This window comes from Dendrobates tinctorius, unplaced genomic scaffold (genome assembly GCF_039654945.1).
Source record: "Dendrobates tinctorius isolate UK_male_01 unplaced genomic scaffold, ASM3965494v1 ptg000086l, whole genome shotgun sequence".
NCBI lineage: Eukaryota > Metazoa > Chordata > Amphibia > Anura > Dendrobatidae > Dendrobates > Dendrobates tinctorius.
In genome coordinates, this window is record NW_027361754.1 from 61946116 (window position 1) to 61965555 (window position 19440).

At 44.2% G+C, this 19440-nt stretch overlaps 1 protein-coding gene across 1 annotated transcript; it reads left to right on the top strand.

Annotated features, from left to right (window-relative positions):
* The first annotated feature begins 78 nt into the window (after positions 1–78).
* CUNH1orf50 (chromosome unknown C1orf50 homolog) lies at positions 79–14378 on the top strand. The gene is made up of 5 exons (XM_073585494.1): positions 79–224; positions 8024–8139; positions 10953–11039; positions 11513–11644; positions 12914–14378. The coding sequence occupies exons 1-5, from the start codon at positions 113–115 to the stop codon at positions 13097–13099; spliced, it is 633 nt and encodes a 210-aa protein (XP_073441595.1). The 5' UTR covers positions 79–112; the 3' UTR covers positions 13100–14378.
* The last annotated feature ends 5062 nt before the right edge of the window (positions 14379–19440 follow it).

Here is a 19440-nt window from a genome sequence, read left to right on the forward strand (position 1 = left end):
ACAAAGTCGGTGATTTTCAAATCTTTACTTATGTAAAGAATTCTTTCTCCGCTGGAGAATAAATTCGGCTCAATTTAATGGGATATGGATTGTCCCGTTGCCCTAATCAAAGATGGCTGCCGGGGTTTCAGGATTTCTAGCAGGCGGTGGGGTCAGCTGGAGTGTTCACACAGAGAAAAGAGCAGCGAGCAACATGGAGAGCCGCAGCCAGCATGTCACTACAGGTATTCCCTGTGTGTATGGGGATATATATACATATATATATATGGATGTGTGACTCTCACTATAGACATGCTGCAGCCAGCACTGGTTCTATATGATAACTGCACAGCTACAAGTTATGTAATCTCACTTTCACTAGACCGCCCCTTTATCACCTGTCCACATTATTAGGGGGTCTGACTGCTGATACCTGCACAGGCCACTTTTCTCCCTGTTAGTGGTGCTGCCCATTCTCAGGCGGTGCGCCCATGCACAACCGCTACTCCATTTATTCTCCATAGGACTGTCAGGTGCTGAGCTCAGCTGCAGTCAGGCGGGCAGCATCCGACATCTCCATTTTGTAAGGAGGATCCAAGTTTCTTGTTGAGCATAATAATTCCCCAATCTGCCGATCAGTGTGATCGCCTACCTCATGACTTGTTTTTAATGGACGAACCCCCATATAGGAATCTGTCACCACGTTTAAGCGATCTGCGCTATTAATATGGACATACAGGTTGTATAATGCTGTATCTAGTCCGATCTCTGTGCCTCACGGATGATGCTGTCCTGCGCATTCCGACCTCCGTCGCTCCTCTTCACCGTTCTACCCTTCTGTAGCCGTGCAAATGATTCTTGCTATGCAGGGCGGGAGGAAGTTCGGAGTTCTCTTTTCCTGTGCGCCGGAGAAAACGGGCAGCGGAAGTTCGGCAAAGTTCACACGTTCAGTATTTGGTCAGTATTTTACCTCAGTAATTATATGCGAAAACCAGGAGTGGGTGAAAAATACAGAAATGGTGAGGTGTTTCTATTATACTTTACCTCTGATTGATCCTCTCCTGGTTTTGGTTTACAAATACTGAGCTAAAATACTGACCAAATACTGAACATGTGAACGTGGCCTTACAGTGACTCTCTGACGCCTGAGCAGAACAAAAGTGAAGCCAATAGCCGTGGCAGGGCGGAACAGTGAAGGGGGGAGTGAGGGCAGTTGGAAGGCGCAGGTGAGGGATTCCGCAACCGACATCACAGGAATACAGTGATGAGAGGGGGAGAGAAAGATAGGATAATGAGCGAGGAGGCAGCATTCTCTTTTGGGAGGGGTCTGCCCCAGAGCCTGGAAGAACTCATTTACATAAAGCCCTAAAAGATGATTTTTCTACAACAAGACATCATCCATGAGGCATACAGGGAGGACTACTCTTAGCTGTCAACAACCTGTATGCCCATACTAATGGATGTGGTGACAGATTCCCTGTAAAGTGGATCATCCATCCTTAGCTGTCTATATGGGCATGTAGGTCATAGGAAGCTGAATGACTTGCTACCTCGATAGCTGAGATCTGATGTTTTATTCCAGAGATATCTACGCTTTTCTTAGTATTTAAATGAGCTGTTAAGATCTCAGGGCTGGACATAGATCTCCAAGAGAATCCCCTTCCAGAGCTTTTTATAAATGAAACGTGGTATTGCCAGCGGGAGACATGTAGATCAGGAGAGCAGACTATCAGTCATTACATGCCTCACACTGGCAACGCCTCAGTTACTTAGGGAGATCTATGTCCGGCCCATAGATCTTAATCGCTCATTTACATATTAACCCCTTCCTGACATGAGACGTACTATCCCGTCCACGGTACCCGGGCCCGTATGACCGGGGGACGGGATAGTACGTCTACCGCGATCAGCGGCGCCCACTTGGTGAGCGCCGCTGATCGCGGCCGGGTGTCAGCTGATTATCACAGCTGACACCCGGCACAATGTGTCAGGGGCGGTCACGGACCGCCCCCAACACGTTAACCCCTTGCACACCGCGATCAAACGCGATCGCGGTGTACCGGGAGTTAAAGGGAAGCATCGGCAGGGAGGGGGCTCCCTCCGTGCTTCCCTGAGCCCCCCACGGCAGCGCAATGTGCAGCGCTGCTGCGGGGGACTCCTATCCTCCAGGCCCCCGAATCCAAGATGGCGACGGGGGCCTTCGGGGGCCTGGGGAAGCTGGCTTCCTCAGTGCCTGCAAAGCGCAGGCATGAGGAAGCCTTGTGCACTGCCTGTGACAGATTGCTGATCTGTCACAGTGATCTGTGATGTGACAGATCAGCGATCTGTCACAGGACAGTGATGTCCCACCTGGGACTATGTAATAAAGTAAAAAAAAATTAAAAAAAAAGTGTAAAAATAAATTAAAAAAAATCGCCAAATAAATTAGTAAAAAAAAAAAAAAAATATTCCCCAATAAATTCATTTTTTTAAAATAATAAAAAAAAACAATAAATGTACACATATTAGGTATCGCCGCGTCCGTAACGACCTGCCCTATAAAACTGTCCCATTAGTTAACCCCTTTAGCGAACCCCTTAAAAAATAAAAATAAAAAACGAAGCAAAAAATAATGATTTATTATCATACCGCCAAACAAAAAGTGCAATAACGCGCGATCAAAAAGACGCATATAAATATCCATGGTACCGCTGAAAACGTCATCTTGTCCCGCAAAAAACAAGCCGCCACACAGCATCATCAGTGAAAAAATAAAAAAGTTATAACTCGCAGAATAAAGCGATGCAAAAATAATTATTTTTTATATAAAATAGTTTTCATTGCATAAAACCGACAAAAACATAAAAAAACGACCTAAATGAGGTATCGCTGTAACCGTACTGACCCGAAGAATAAAACCGCTTTATCAATTTTACCGCACGCGGAACGGTGTAAACGCACCCCCCCCCAAAAGAAATTCATGAAACGCTGGTTTTTGTTCATTCTGCGTCCCAAAAATCGGAATAAAAAGCAATCAAAAAATGTCACGTGCCCGAAAATGGTACCAATAAAAACGTCAACTCGTCCCGCAAAAAATAAGACCTCACATGACTCGGTGGGTCAAAATACGGAAAAATTATAGCTCTCAATATGTGGTGATGCAAAAACTATTTTTACAATAAAAAGCGTCTTTTAGCGTGCGACAGCCGCCAAACATAAAAACCGCCATAAATAGTAAATCAAACCCCCCGTTATCACCCCCTTAGTTAGGGAAAAATAATAAAATAAAAAAAATGTATTTATTTCCATTTTTCCATTAGGGTTAGGGCTAGGGGTGTGTTGGGGTAGGGTTAGGTTAGGGTTAGGGTTAGGGTTAGGGTTAGGGCTAGGGTTAGGGCTAGGGCTAGGGTTAGGGCTAGGGTTAGGGGCGTGTTGGGGTTCGGGTTGGAGTTAGAATTGGGGGTTTCCACTGTTTGGGCACATCAGAGGCTCTCCAAATGCAACATGGCGTCTGATCTCAATTCCAGCCAATTCTGAGTTGAAAAAGTCAAATGGTGCTCCTTCCCTTCCAAGCTCTGCTATGCGCCCAAACAGTGTTTTACCCCCTCATGTAGGGTATCAGCCTACTCAGGACAAATTGCAAAACAATTTTTGGGGTCCAATTTCTCCTGTTACCCTTAGGAAAATAAAAAATTGGGGGCAAAAATAGCATTTTTGTGGAAAAAAATGATTTTTTTATTTTCACGTCCGAGTGTTATAAACTTCTGTGAAGCACTTGGGGGTTCAAAGTGCTCACCACACATCTAGATAAGTTCCGTGGGGGGTCTAGTGTCCAAAATGGGGTCACTTGTGGGGAGTTTCAATAGTTTAGGTACATCAGGGGCTCTCCAAACGCACATGACACCCGCAGACCATTCCATCAAAGTCTGCATTCCAAAACGTCACTGCTTCCCTTCCGAGCCCCGACGTGTGTCCATACAGTAGTTTTCTTCCACATATGGGGTGTCAGCGTACTCAGGACAAATTGGACAACAACTTTTGGGGTCCAATTTCTCCTGGTACCCTTGGGAAAATAAAAAAAATGGTGACTAAAAGATCATGTTTGTGGAAAAAATACGAATTTTTTATTTTCACGCCCGGGCGTTGTAAACTTCTGTGAAGCACTGGGGGGGTCAAAGTGCTCACCACACATCTAGATAAGTTCCTTGGGGGGTCTAGTTTACAAAATGGTGTCATTTGTGGGGGGTTTCCACTGTTTAGGTACATTAGGGGCTCTCCAAAGGCAACATGACACCCGCAGACCATTCCATCAAAGTCTGCATTCCAAAACGTCACTACTTCCCTTCCGAGCCCCGACGTGTGCCCATACAGTAGTTTTCTCCCACATATGGGGTAGCAGCGTACTCAGGACAAATTGGAAAACAACTTTTGGGGTCCAATTTATCCTGGTACCCTTGGGAAAATAAAAAAATGGTGACTAAAAGATCATGTTTGTGGAAAAAATACGAATTTTTTATTTTCACGCCCGGGCGTTGTAAACTTCTGTGAAGCACTGGGGGGGTCAAAGTGCTCACCACACATCTAGATAAGTTCCTTGGGGGGTCTAGTTTACAAAATGGTGTCATTTGTGGGGGGTTTCCACTGTTTAGGTACATTAGGGGCTCTCCAAAGGCAATATGACACCCGCAGACCATTCCATCAAAGTCTGCATTCCAAAACGTCACTACTTCCCTTCCGAGCCCCGACGTGTGCCCATACAGTAGTTTTCTCCCACATATGGGGTATCAGCATACTCAGGACAAATTGGACAACAACTTTTGGGGTCCAATTTCTCCTGGTACCCTTGGGAAAATAAAAAAATGGTGACTAAAAGATCATGTTTGTGGAAAAAATACGAATTTTTTATTTTCACGCCCGGGCGTTGTAAACTTCTGTGAAGCACTGGGGGGGTCAAAGTGCTCACCACACATCTAGATAAGTTCCTTGGGGGGTCTAGTTTACAAAATGGTGTCATTTGTGGGGGGTTTCCACTGTTTAGGTACATTAGGGGCTCTCCAAAGGCAACATGACACCCGCAGACCATTCCATCAAAGTCTGCATTCCAAAACGTCACTACTTCCCTTCCGAGCCCCGACGTGTGCCCATACAGTAGTTTTCTCCCACATATGGGGTATCAGCATACTCAGGACAAATTGGACAACAACTTTTGGGGTCCAATTTCTCCTGGTACCCTTGGGAAAATAAAAAAATGGTGACTAAAAGATCATGTTTGTGGAAAAAATATGAATTTTTTTATTTTCACGCCCGGGCGTTGTAAACTTCTGTGAAGCACTGGGGGGGTCAAAGTGCTCACCACACATCTAGATAAGTTCCTTAGGGGGTCTAGTTTCCAAAATGGTGTCATTTGTGGGGGGTTCCACTGTTTTGGTACATCAGGAGTTTTCCAAACGCGACATGGTGTCCGATCTCAATTCCAGCCAAAAACGTCAAATGGCGCTGCTTCCCTTCCGAGCTCTGCCATGCCCCCAAATAGTGGTTTACCCCCACATGTGGGGTATCAGCGTACTCAGGACAAATTGCACAATAACTTTTAGGGTCCTGTTACCCTTGGAAAAATAAGAATTGAGGGTGAAAAGATCATTTTTGTGGAAAAAATATGATTTTTTAATTGTATGGCTTTATGTTATAAACTTCTGTGAAGCCCATGGGGGTTCAAAGTTCTCACCACACATCTAGATAAGTTCCTTAGGGTGTCTAGTTTCCAAAATGGTGTCATTTGTGGGGGGTTTCCACTGTTTTGGTACATCAGGGGTTTTCCAAACGCGACATGGTGTCCGATCTCAATTCCAGCCAAAAACGTCAAATGGCGCTGCTTCCCTTCCGAGCTCTGCCATGCGCCCAAATAGTGGTTTACCCCCACATGTGGGGTGTCAGCGTACTCAGGACAAATTGCACAATAACTTTTAGGGTCCTGTTACCCTTGGAAAAATAAGAATTGAGGGTGAAAAGATCATTTTTGTTGAAAAAATATGATTTTTTAATTGTATGGCTTTATGTTATAAACTTCTGTGAAGCCCATGGGGGTTCAAAGTTCTCACCACACATCTAGATAAGTTCCTTAGGGGGTCTAGTTTCCAAAATGGTGTCATTTGTGGGGGGTTTCCACTGTTTTGATACATCAGGGGTTTTCCAAACGCGACATGGTGTCCGATCTCAATTCCAGCCAAAAATGTCAAATGGCGCTGCTTCCCTTCCGAGCTCTGCCATGCGCCCAAATAGTGGTTTACCCCCACATGTGGGGTATCAGCGTACTCAGGACAAATTGCACAATAACTTTTAGGGTCCTGTTACCCTTGGGAAAATAAAAATTGGGGTGAAAAGATCATTTTTGTGGAAAAAATATGATTTTTTAATTGTACCGCTGTACGTTATAAACTTCTGTAAAGCCCTTGTGGGTTCAAAGTTCTCACCACATATCTAGATAAGTTCCTTGGGGGGTCTAGTTTCCAAAACGGGGTCACTTGTAGGGGGTTTCCACTGTTTAGGTACATCAGGGACTCTCCAAACGTGACATGGCGTCCAATCTGAATTCCAGCCAATTTTGCATTGAAAAAGTCAAACGGCGCTCCTTCCATTCTGAGCTCTGCCATGCGCCGAAACAGTCGTTCCCCCCCACATATCAGGTATCTGCGTACTCAGGACAAATTGCACAATAACTTTTGCAGTTCAATTTCTCCTGTTACCCTTGGTAAAATAAAAAAAATTGAACCTGAAGTATTTTTTTTATGAAAAAAAGTTAGATGTTCATTTTTTTTTAAATATTCAAAAAAATTCCTGTGACGCACCTAAAGGGTTAATAAACTTCTTGAATGTGGTTTTGAGCACCTTAAGGGGTGCAGTTTTTAGAATGGTGTCACTTTTGTGTATTTTCTATCATATAGACCCCTCAAAGTGGCTTCAAATGTGATGTGGTCCTAAAAATAAAATGGTGGTGTAAAAATGAGAAATCGCTGGTCAACTTTTAACCCTTATAACTTCCTAACAAAAAAAAATTTTGGTTCCAAAATTGTGCTGATGTAAAGTAAACATGTGGGAAATGTTAGTTATCAAGTTTTTTGTGTGCCGTATCTCTGTGATTTAGGGGCATAAAAATTCAAAGTTGGAAAATTGCGAAATTTTCAAAATTTTCGCCAAATTTCCGTTTTTCTCACAAATAAACGCAAGTTATTTGAATGAAATTTTACCACTAACATGAAGTACAATATGTCACGAGAAAACAATGTCAGAATCACCGGGATCCATGGAAGCGTTCGAGAGTTATGACCTCATAAAGGCACAGTGGTCAGAATTGTAAAAATTGGCCCGGTCATGAACGTGCAAACCACCCTTGGGGGTGAAGGGGTTAAGGAAAAACGTGAATTACTCTGCAATAAAACATTGGATCACCGATATTAAGGCATGACCTACGTGCCCATATAGATGGCCCAGGAGGGTTGATCCTGCTGACAGATTCCCTTTAATGCTGAATAATTATATAACATGATGCTGACTACTCGCACATGGTGCATGGTGCATACTCCATATGCTATGGAGTTGAAATCCGCATCAAAATCTGCACGTGTTTTAGGCATATTTGTAGTGGATTTTGATCCAGTATGGCACATAATGAGTGTGGCCACGACACAGGTTACCCCACCGAAGACCCCTGTATGCCGCTGCTACATTCCAGCAAAATGCAAGGCCATGGGGTCGCTTAAATTGTGCAGCGATTCTGCAACATGCACGTTCTTGGACTCTTAGCAGGTCCTGCACAGATGTCATATGGCATGCAACACATAGCTCACGTATATCTCTGTGTCTTCGTAGCTTGTGCCAATTATTAAGCACGGGGGGCCTGGTAGACCCCACAGCCTCTTCCACTACTGCAGCTTATGCCTATGTCATGCACAATGGCCTTCCTGTACGTGTCACCTATGTACTCATGCGCATTGAATTTTGTACTATTTCTTTTATTGGATGTGTGATAAAATTCAATGGACAAAATATTCTATTAATTTTTTTCTAGTGGGTCTCGTAGAAAGTAGTTCAAATCCATCTGGGGTCCAGCTTGTCAGCACCTATCAAACCAATCGTATAGGGGACCCCTCCAACCTTGTGGAACTGGCTCAGCAGGTGCAAAAGGTCAGTATTATAGGTAGTAATAAAATGCCAAATTTCATTAACTCCCTCTTAGTATTACTGGCGCTGCACTGAAGTATCCGAGTATTTCCTGCATTTATTCAGTCTCGCTGCCTAAGACTATGTTCACACCCTGCCATTGTATTATTTTGGTTCACATTTCTGTATACGGATAGTTTTTGTACAATTAAGATAAAAATAAAGAATTATTTGGAAAGCCACAATATGGATGGCCATAGGTTACCCTCTAAGGCTGTGTTCACATGTTGCATTTTTGCTGCGTTTTTTTTCATGTAAATTTTGAGCTGCGTTTTACAGCCACCATCAAAGGCTATGAGATTTCCGAAATCTCGTGCATACACATTGTTTTATTTTTCCTGACTGATTTGGAAAACTGCTGCATTTTTGCAAACTGCAACATGTCACTTCTTTCAGCGTTTTTTTTCACCCATAGAAAACAATGGGTAAGGGCAAAAACGCAGGTATGGGGTATACTGTGTTTTTGGTGCAAAGACCTAAGAAAGTTCCTTTTTTGGGAGCCACTAAACTTTATCAGCATGCAGAAGAGACAACAAAATAGACCCCATCTTCTAATGGGGTCTATTATACCTGCCAATACATGCATGATCCAAACCATGGGGGCCATACACCCGTGCCCACTGAGCCTCCAATAAGCAAATCAGTTGAGAACACTCTATCATTACTCCATTATTAAAGAAACCCGCTCTCGACCCATCCTGCACAAACAACTACAGACCAGTCTCCAATCTCCCCTTCATCTCTAAACTTTTGGAGCGCCTAGTTTACTCCCGCCTTACCCATTACCTCTCCACTCACTCCCTTCTAGACCCTTCACAGTCCGGCTTCCACCCCCCTACATTCGACTGAAACTGCACTCATCAAAGTGACCAATGGCCTTCTGACAGCAAATGTAACGGTGACCACTCTCTGCTCATTCTTCTCGACCTATCTGCAGCTTTCGACACTGTTGACCACCATCTCCTACTCCATAGGCTCCAGTCACTATGCATTAAGGACATCGCTCTCTCCTGGTTCTCCTCCTATCTTTCTGACGGCTCCTTCAGTGTTTTGTTCTCTGGCTCCACGTCATCTCCTCTTCCTCTTGCTGTCGGGGTACCTCAGGGCTCAGTCCTTGGCCCCCTTCTCCTCTCTCTCTACACGACCCCAATTGGACAGACCATCGGCAGATTTGGCTTTCAGTACCATCTTTATGCTCATGACACATAACTATATACGTCATCCCCCGACCTTACCCCCGCTGTACTACAGAACGCCAGTGACTGTCTGTCCGCAGTCTCCAACGTCATGCCGCTCTCTATCTGAAACTCAACCTCTCCAAAACTGAACTTCTTCTGCTCCCGCCATCTACTAACCTCCCTAAATCTGGTATTTCCCTCTCCGTGGGTGGCACCACAATAACACCCCGGCAGCAGGCGCGCTGTCTGGGTGTTATGCTTGACACCAATCTCTCCTTCACATCCCATATATACAATCTCTTGCCCACTCTTGCTGCTTACACCTAAAGAACATCTCTAGAATCCGCCCGTTTCTCACCATGGAAACAACAAAAACCCTCACTGTCGCATTGATCCACTCCCGCCTGGATTACTGCAACGTTCTATTAATTAGCCTCCCCGTCACTCGACTTTCCCCTCTCCAGTCCATACTTAATGTTGCAGCCAGGGTCGTCCATCTGGGTAATCGGTACTCGGACACGTCCGCTCTTCGCCAGTTCATACATTGGCTACCCATTCATTATAGGATCCAATTCAAAGTACTTGTTCTCACCCACAAAGCTCTCCACAGTGCGGCACCCCCCTACATCTCCTCCCTCATTTCTGTCTATCGGCCTAACTGACCGCTGCGCTCTGCAAAAGACTTTCGACTAAGCTCTGCACTAATCCGTACCTCCCACTCCTGACTCCAAGACTTCTCCCGCGCTGCTCCAATCCTCTGGAATGCTCTACCCCAAGAAATTAGGACTATCCACAATTTGCATAGTTTCAGGCACTCTCAAAACACATCTGTTCAGAGCGGCCTATCACGTTCACTAATCAGTCATTTCATGTGTAAGGGTGCATGTGTAGTCCATTCACTTTCTCCATCCATCCTTCACTCCCTCAAGATGGCTGGACCATCATTGTAAATACACCATTGTAAATACACACCTGTACTTTGTATCTCCCCCACCTCATTGTAGATTGTAAGCGCTAACGAGCAGGGGCGGCTTATTTCGGCTTATTTTGCTTTAATTATTGTATTATTAACGTTGTTACTTATGGCTTGTGTTTGAAACTGTTAAACTGTAAAGCGCTGCGGAATATGTAGGCGCTATATAAATAAAGATTATTATTATTAGAACTGACCTGTCCTTATTTATAGGAATTGTCCACATTTGGGGTAAATTATTATTTTTTTACTGCTTATTTTTCAATCACCTTGCACCATTTGCTTCTATTGTTGGCTTCAGAATGAGTTAATCGAGAATCCATCAGTGAGCTCATTCTGATAGTTTACTTTTTTTTTTAATCTGTCTTTTTCTGAGCTCCTATCAGCTGATTTATGACGTCAGACCACGCCATAGTTGAATGTGCAGGAAAATAAAGAGCCTGTAAAAGCCAAACGGTGGAACATTTTCAACGGGATCCAATTGCAAAAATCATTATCTAGCCCCATAGACAGGCATATAGGGACCAAAAAACAAAAATGTCCCCAGAGGTGGATGAAGGAGCGATTGGACGTGTTCTGGTCTGGGAGCACACATTTTTTTTCCTTTCTTCTCTCCCATCCTATAGGCAGACGACTTCATACGGGCCAATGCCTGCAACAGATTAACCGTTATAGCGGAGCAGATCCGGATTCTGCAGGAGCAGGCGAGGAAGGTGAGATGGGAACGAAGGGGATTACCACCATAGCGAGGGATGGCGTATTGCTAGGATATGATATTATTTTCAGAATGATGGGTCTGCAGCGCTAAGTAAAGCATAATCTAAACTATATAAGATATTAAATGTAGATCCTAGATCTGATAAGACTGGTGCACTTACTTTGAAATTGCAAGTCAGAATGACTGAATAAACTTTGTGTTAAAAAATGAACTTTTTTATGAGGAGCTCGTTTTAATTTCAACAGCCAGTCTGACTGGATTTTCAAAGTCAGTACAACAGCTTCATCAAGTCTAAGAGTTATTGAATAATATGTACAGCTTATTTCGTGAAAAATGAAGGCTAAATCAGATCTATAAAAGTGATTCTGATGACTCCTGCTTCATTGACAGGCTTCATCAAAGCGATTTTTACCTGATTTTTAGGTGAACTTGATACCATTTGCTAATAATGACCTTATATTTCTGCAGGTATTAGAAGAAGCCAAGAGAGATGCTGATTTGCACCACGCCGCTTGTAACGTGGTGAAGAAACCGGGGAATATCTATTACCTGTATAAGCGGGAAAGCGGGCAGAGATACTTCTCCATTCTCTCTCCGAAGGTAACGCCTAGTGTTTGCTGTCAGAGAGACAAACAGGTAACCCCTGCAGGTGTGGCGACTGTCGATTAGCCGAGAGACATGCAGCCGCGGGGTCTCAAACATAGTATTCAAGCATGCCGAAGACACTCAGCACCCGAGCATGCTCAGATAACACCTTATCCTAGTTTATTCCCTCATCACTAATTATGGCACCTCCACTCAGGAGGTGATCAAGGCCGTCAGGTCTATTGATACCTTCCGGGTAGCATGTGTGAGCAGCGGATATTGGGCACTTGTCCTATATGTTAGAATAAGACAGATCCATGATGCCCGCCAATCATGCAGATGTGAGTAGACGTGGCGGCACCGGCCATGTTCACCTCCCAAACAAAACTGAACCGGAATACCCCTTTAATTCTCATTGGTTTATGTAATATTCACTTACCTGGTGTATGGATCCGATAGATCCCAGAATGCTAAGGGCCTTTCAGACATAGCGAGATCGCTAGTGATAGCGCTAAAGCGTCATTGATTTTGTGACGCAACAGCGACATTGCTAGCGATCTCGCTTTGTGTGACACGTACCCGTGACTGGCCTGCCCCCCCCCCCCCCCCGCCCCGCCGCTGGATATCGCTGATCTCGCTCGAATGTCCTGGCCCATTTTTTCCTTGCTGGCGCCAACTAGCGATGCATGGACGCAAGCGGAAGCCGACATCATCGCTGCGGTGTGACAGGTAAGAGCGACTGCTGACGGATCACTTATCGCTGCTGTGTCGCTGGTGAGATCTGCCTGTGTGGCAGCTCACTAGCGACCATTTAGCGATACAACCCGGTCAGGATCGCTGGTGCATCGTTGTCGGGATCGCTGGTGCATCGCTAAATGTAACGGGACCCTTAGAGTTGGACGGGACCTCCAGAGTCATCGTGTCCAACCCCCTATTCAATGCAGGAGTCACTAAACCATCTCAGGCAGAAGTCTGTTCAGCCTCTGTTTGAAGACTTCCATTGAAGGAGAACTCTCCACTTCTCGTGGCAGCTTGTTCCACTCATTGATGATCAGTGGCCATAAAAGTTACCAATGTTTTCTGTAATCCCAGAGGAAGGTTGTATTGGTGGGGCTGGCTCCTGACAGAAGCCCTGTGGGACAGAAAGCGGAGGGGTACTGTATACAGATCCATATACTACGCAGCTCGCATCCACAGATGATCCCAGGTGAAGGAGCAGCCATGAGCAGGAGCAGATTGGTTTTGTACGTCATTATTTTTTGTCTTTTTTTTCACCCTTTATAGGACTGGGGTCCGAGCTGTCCTCATGAATTTCTCGCCGCTTACAAACTACAACACGACATGTCATGGACGCCCTTCGAGAACATTGAGAAGCGAGATGCAGAAATTAACATTATTGATAAATTACTCAATGACCAGATCGCTCTTCCTTCAAGTGCGGAGCCCAACTTTAAGGGACTGACTAATTGACCTGACCTTTGTATGCAAGGACGTCTGTGGACCCTTTACCAAACCAAGGCCTTATCTCCTCCCCGGTCCCATGGACGGCAATCCCTTACCAGCAATAGGATCTAGTGATTGATCTTAAATAAGACCTCACTATATAGAGAATACTGCCTATAAATGTATGTATTTGGCGACGATGGCCGAGACTACAGACCCGATTTTGTGTCCTAATATGCACATTTTAATGGTTTTATGTTGACAAAATCACATTTTCCACTGACATTTTTCAGTTTAATTGGTTTTATAAAGCTGGACATACCTAATAATTTTGTGTACCTGGTTACCCATTTAAAAGGGTATATCAATGGCTACGTGCTAAGATGGAGAGGGTGGTCTTCATCCTTCTTACTGGTATAACTGCAGAATGTAAGCCACTTATTTTATGAATTGAAAGAGGGGGTGCAGGTTTTGTTTTTCTGTGGTCTTTTACTTAGTCATGAGACAGGAAAGTTTTGTATCCCCCCGTCCCCCACCACCGTATCCTTAGTAAACTAAATATATGCAAGGAGAACAATCAGTTTTTTTTTTTTTTCTTTTCTTTTATGTATTAAAACTTATCAGATCGAATATTTAGAGAAGCTTTTTAAAAGGTTTTTAAAGACCGCAAATATATTTTCAATCCTGCAATTGGCAATATATTATGGTTACAAACTTCTGTTATGGCCATAAGTCATTCTGGAAGGAAATGAGTGGATCGATTCACAGGACTTTGGTCCACAGTTCAGCCCAATTGTGGCTAATAAAAAGCTGTGCCGGAAGGTAAGATCTTCACGCGGCAGAACCAGAACAGGCAGATAGCTAGGAATTGCCTGCCAGTACACTCTTAGCCACACAGCAAAAAAAATCCAAAAGTCCCAGGTTACCCCCTTTAAGACTGGCACGTGCTTTGGCAGTCTTAATGTATCACCCCTAAAACTTGCAGTGACCTTCATAGTCAGAGCAGCACCTACCCTGAGACTGAGCAGCTGCGCACAGACATGGTCAGGCAACATAGTCATTGATTCCCTGGATAGAAGTGCTGTATATTGTTGACACGTTGCGTTCTAGTGCCCTCTGCTGGACAAAACAGTGTACAACTACTCACAGACTGAAAAGAGAACAAGGTTTGGGTACAACAGAAAACTTTATTTTTCCTAATAATTTTGTCCTGCATGGAGAGTTATAAAATGCTGCAAGTCACTTTAATAAGGGATTTGTCTTGTAAAACAATTAAAAAGACTGCATGCAAGTGGATTTAAAAACCCTCCCCTGCTCTTCTCCAGTCTATTTGCCTTTATTTGACCGGATATCAGAATGTACTTATTTGGAGTACCCTTGCAGGCAGTGAAAGTCGACTCAGCACCGGTGTCTCACTAAGCCCAAGTTCAGATAAACAACATACAAACACCAAAGATAAAGAGGTATATAGGGAAGGGTAGGAATGTACCAACCGAATGGGATAATGAGGAAAGCATACACTCAAACGGCATGCAAAAATCTCTAGTAGTAACAACGATCTCCTATTCAGCAGAGTGTTTTGGAAGAAAAGCTTTCACAGGCAAGACAGAGAAGGTCTGGACAGGTTTTATAGGGAGAGGTAATGACCAGATCAGAAGCAGCTGAAATGGAGCTGCAAATTTCTGGCCAGCATAGAAAGGGGACTCGTTAACCTCTTCAGCACTAAAAGAAACCAAATCCATTTAATATGGGACACAAAGGCTAAATGGAAGATCTGTGATTCACAATACTGTAGTGATCTTCTAACAAAGAGAGATGAAGTGAACGTTCCAGCTCCTTAAAAAATCTTCGAACTTTATTGATCCATATCAGGAAAATTAGTGCGGTAAAAACTCCAATACCAGTGTTAATATGAGGGGTTAAAGTGACGCGTTTTGGTCTGCAACCAGATCATCAAAGCTTTGATAAAGATCTGGTTGCCGACCGAAACGCGTCACTTTAACCCCTCATATTCACACTGGTATTGGCGTTTTTTACCGCACTAATTTTCCTGATATGGATCAATAAAGTTTGAAGATTTTTTAAGGAGCTGGAAAGATCACTTCATCTCTCTTTGTATGTACCTCATTCCATCAAGACGGCGTTCCATGCAGCTGCGTGTTTTGTCGGTGAGCTGACTGTGGTTTTCAACCACGTTACTTCATTTATTAGTGTTCTTCTAACCCCAGATCTTCCAGGACATGGCACATTCATAACAATTATGTTGGGTCGTATAAAATATGGTAGCAGGACCCCTTAAGTCTTCACTCCAGGTGCACTAACAGCTCAGCGATACATTGATTTAGACATGGAACAGTGATACGGCCACAGAGAGAAGAGGCGCCGGTCCAATAGCTCATCAATTCCCTCTGCTTTGGAGGTGGAAATGGGCCCTCTTACCTTTTAGGCTCCTGTGCGGCTGCTCAGGTTGTACCAATGTGTCTGACCTTGGGTATGACCATTTCTCCAAAGTGTCCCAGGAGCTATTTTTTGACCCGACAATGCCAGGGCGCATATTGCTGTTGCTACTGTGAGTAGCCTGTGTGGCCTAAATGTGCTACCATGGCCTGCAATGTCTCCCACATTGACTAAAATTTCACAGGAGCTGCCATCAATGGATCTTGATGATTTGCCCAAGTGCATTCACCACGGCAGAACATTCCTCACACAACCATTAATAACCTCACTAATAGCAGCCAAGGCTCTATGTGCCAGGATTTCTGTACATGGCTCATACTCCAGACAAAATAAATTGAAATGTCATGAAAATGTAGGTACCTTTTTTATCATGTGCCGATCATTACCATGCTTTTGATACAGTATCTCATACTATCCTTATTGAAAAAATGTGGTATTGACAAGGCTACGGTTAGGTGGATTTATAACTGGCTCAGTGATCGGACCCAAAGAGTGGTAATAAATGGCTGCACATCCAGTTGGAAGAACGTCTCAAGTGGGGATATGCAACTAACAGAATGGTTTTTAACAGGGAAAAATGCAAACTACTCCATCTGGGCAAGAAAAATGAAAACAACATACACAGAATGGGAGGAATAGGGCTAAGCAGCAGCACACGTGAAAAAGACTTGGGTATACTAATAGATCACAGACTGAATATGAGTCAATAGTGTGATGCAGCAGCAAAAAAGGCAAACAGTTCTAGGATGTAACAGAAGCATGCAGTCTAGATCACGTGAAGTAATTATCCCCCTCTACTCCTCTTTGGCCAGACCTCATCTGGAATATTGTGTCCAGTTTTGGGCATCACATTGTAAAAAAAAGACCAACAAACTGGGGCAAGTTCAAAGAAGAGCGACCAGAATGGTGACCGGTCTGCAAACCCTGTCCTATGAGGAACGGTTGCAGGATCTGGGAATGTTAAGCTTGCAAAAGAGAAGACTGAGAGGAGTCTAAATAGCTGTCTACAAATATCTGAGGGATGCCACAGTGTAGAAGGATCATCTTGATTTCCATTTACACATGGAAACACGAGAAGCAATGGAATGAAGCTGAAAAGGATTAGACACATTAGATATTAGAAAAAACTTTGACAGTTATCAATAAGTGGAACAGGCTGCCACGCGAGGTGGTGAGTTCGCCTGGAAGACTTCAGAGGCTGGACAGACATCTGACTGGGATGATTTAGTGAATACTGCATTGAGCATGGGGTTGGACACGATGGCCCAGGAGGTCCCTTCCACCTATAACATTCTATGTCTATCCATCCTGTGAGTTCCATGATTTCACAACTCTTCCTTCCTGGTGGTGCAATCTGAATGTTTCGGAGTGTAATCACTCTTGCGCCAGCATTCTCTTTTTCTATATAAACTGGGGCCTAGGTATATTAAATGCAGCAGAATTTTTATGTAATTTGGGCCAAGAACTGTCTTTTTTCGTTGCACCTTACTTACTATGTGTTAGACACTTTCTACACCTTGTCTAAAAAGGAAGCGTGATCTCACTTAAAAGGGCTGCAATTTGTCAGAAAAGGGACATAACCTAACATGCAGCACTATGCACCAAAATTTTAGCAAAAATTTCTAGCAAAGAGAGACAACTAATAAGTGGTTGTAAAATTAGACAAGACAGTCTAAAAGGGACTATCGGCACAAACCAAGCACAGAAGCTCGGTGCAAACCTTCCAACCTTCTTGTTTTCCCTTAATATCCGCTACCCTCTTCTTCAACTGACAGCACAGACTTCATAGACTCAGAAAAGGGCAAAGATATCTGGAAAGTCATTCTGTGCTGGCAGTCACTATAAGAGACTGTCATCCCAAACCAACAGCATAATCCAAGGATGTAGGGGATAAAGATCCTATAAAGTCACACCTTAAGGCCAGAGTCACACATTCGAGAAACTCGCACGAGTCTCACATCTCAATACCCGGCACTACCGCCGGCACTCGGGACCGGTGTGTGCGGCTGCATGTATTTCTATGCAGCTGAGCGCTCCGGTCTAAGTGCCGGCGGCAGTGTCGGGTATTGAGATGAGAGACTTGTGCGAGTTTCTCGCAAGTGTGACCCCGGCCTAAGGGTCTAATCTGCAGACACTGGCGTTTAATCAAATTATATTTGGGATGCTCGGAGCACCATTGATGTGGCCAAGAAGCTCCGTGCATCATCCTAGCCACAGTTTTACATGTCGCTGCCTCCCTCACTGGTGACTGATGGCATGGATTTGCTTCGAGAGAGAACGGTCTGCAGAGTAAGCACAGCTCATTGCTGTCAATCACAAGTGATAGGGAGGAACATGCAAAACCATTGGGCAGATCTGGGCACTGAGCTTCTTGGCCACACCAAGGGTGCACCGATCACCCTAATTAGCATATCTGATGAAACCATAGTCTCTGCTAAAGGGAGGCAGCGATTTTAACAGTAGAAGGTACCATTTTTACAGGCGATAGATCATTTATAAGGATCTGTGCTTCGTTTGAGAGAAGACTCCCTCTAAAATATGCCATATTTGTCAAACGCCATGAGCCACGGTGATAAATCTGACACATTTTAAGACTTTCTAAACTTACAATAGACTTTTTAAGAATTAGACGGTATTAATAAATGTGACCCACTGTGGGGCATCTTGACAGGGGGCCACTTCTATCATGTTTTACTGCAATTGGTCAGATACATGTTAACGCTACCAAGAATTTAGACGGCTTCTAAAAGGTGGTCATAAATAAGGCAAAGTCATAAAATGTCAGGGAAAAAAAAAAAAAAAAGGGTTAGGCATGTAGAGTTTCAAACTGCCCGATCTTTTGTTCTGAAGATCGATAAGCTGCTGCCAGATGTGTCAACATGTGCAGAATCCCTTATAATCTATAGTTTGGTACTTCTACTGTAGGGTTATTTTAACAGGGCGTGATGAAACGCAAAGTAGTAATTATCCCAATACGCCAATTAACCCCTACTATTAAAGGAAATTCTCCCCCCAAAAAAAGGGTTGTATCCCTCCCTTCCCCCAAACATGAGGCCAGTCTTCTACAGAGCCACAGAATAAATGATTTGGCTGTTTTTTGTAGAGATGGTGCCATTTGAACTACACCTTTACATGCCACCAAGTGAACGGACAACTCATTAACAGATGAGTTGCCCTCCGCTCTGCCCAAGTTCACACAAGCGTAAGAATTGTAAGGTTTCCATTCCCCCCCAAAAAATTGGAAGATTTTTCACCAGTTTTGTCAGCCATCTAAATTTTATGTTTTAATACGTTAATAAAAAATAAGGCCAAGTACAGCATGCTTTGCTAATAACTGCAACGTGATGTCATATTGCATTCTTTTTCTTGCACACACAAATTAAATAAAGGAGACTAGCGCTTGCTACAGTTGTTTTTTCCACAGTCACTATGGAAAAAGGTTCAAGTGAACTAATGCATTGATTAATATGGGTACGTGTGTTCCTCGTTTTCCATATGATAGCACTCGGACTGAAAACACGTTGGTGTGAACATACCCTAAAGTTGGTGAACCTACTACGAAGTCCCTACTAGCTAATAAAGTCTCTCCTACGGGTTCCCTCCTATGAGGTCCCCCTTACAAGGTCCCACCTCCCTCCTTCAAGGTCCCCCCTCCCTCAAGGTCTCCATTACAAGGTCCCACCTCCCCCTTTGAGGTCCCCCTTACGAGGTGCCACCTCCCTCCTTTGAGGTCCCCCTTACGAGGTCCCACCTCCCTCCTTTGAGGTCCCCCTTACAAGGTCCCACCTCCCTCCTTCAAGGTCCCCCCTCCCTCAAGGTCTCCATTACAAGGTCCCACCTCCCCCTTTGAGGTCCCCCTTACGAGGTGCCACCTCCCTCCTTTGAGGTCCCCCTTACGAGGTCCCACCTCC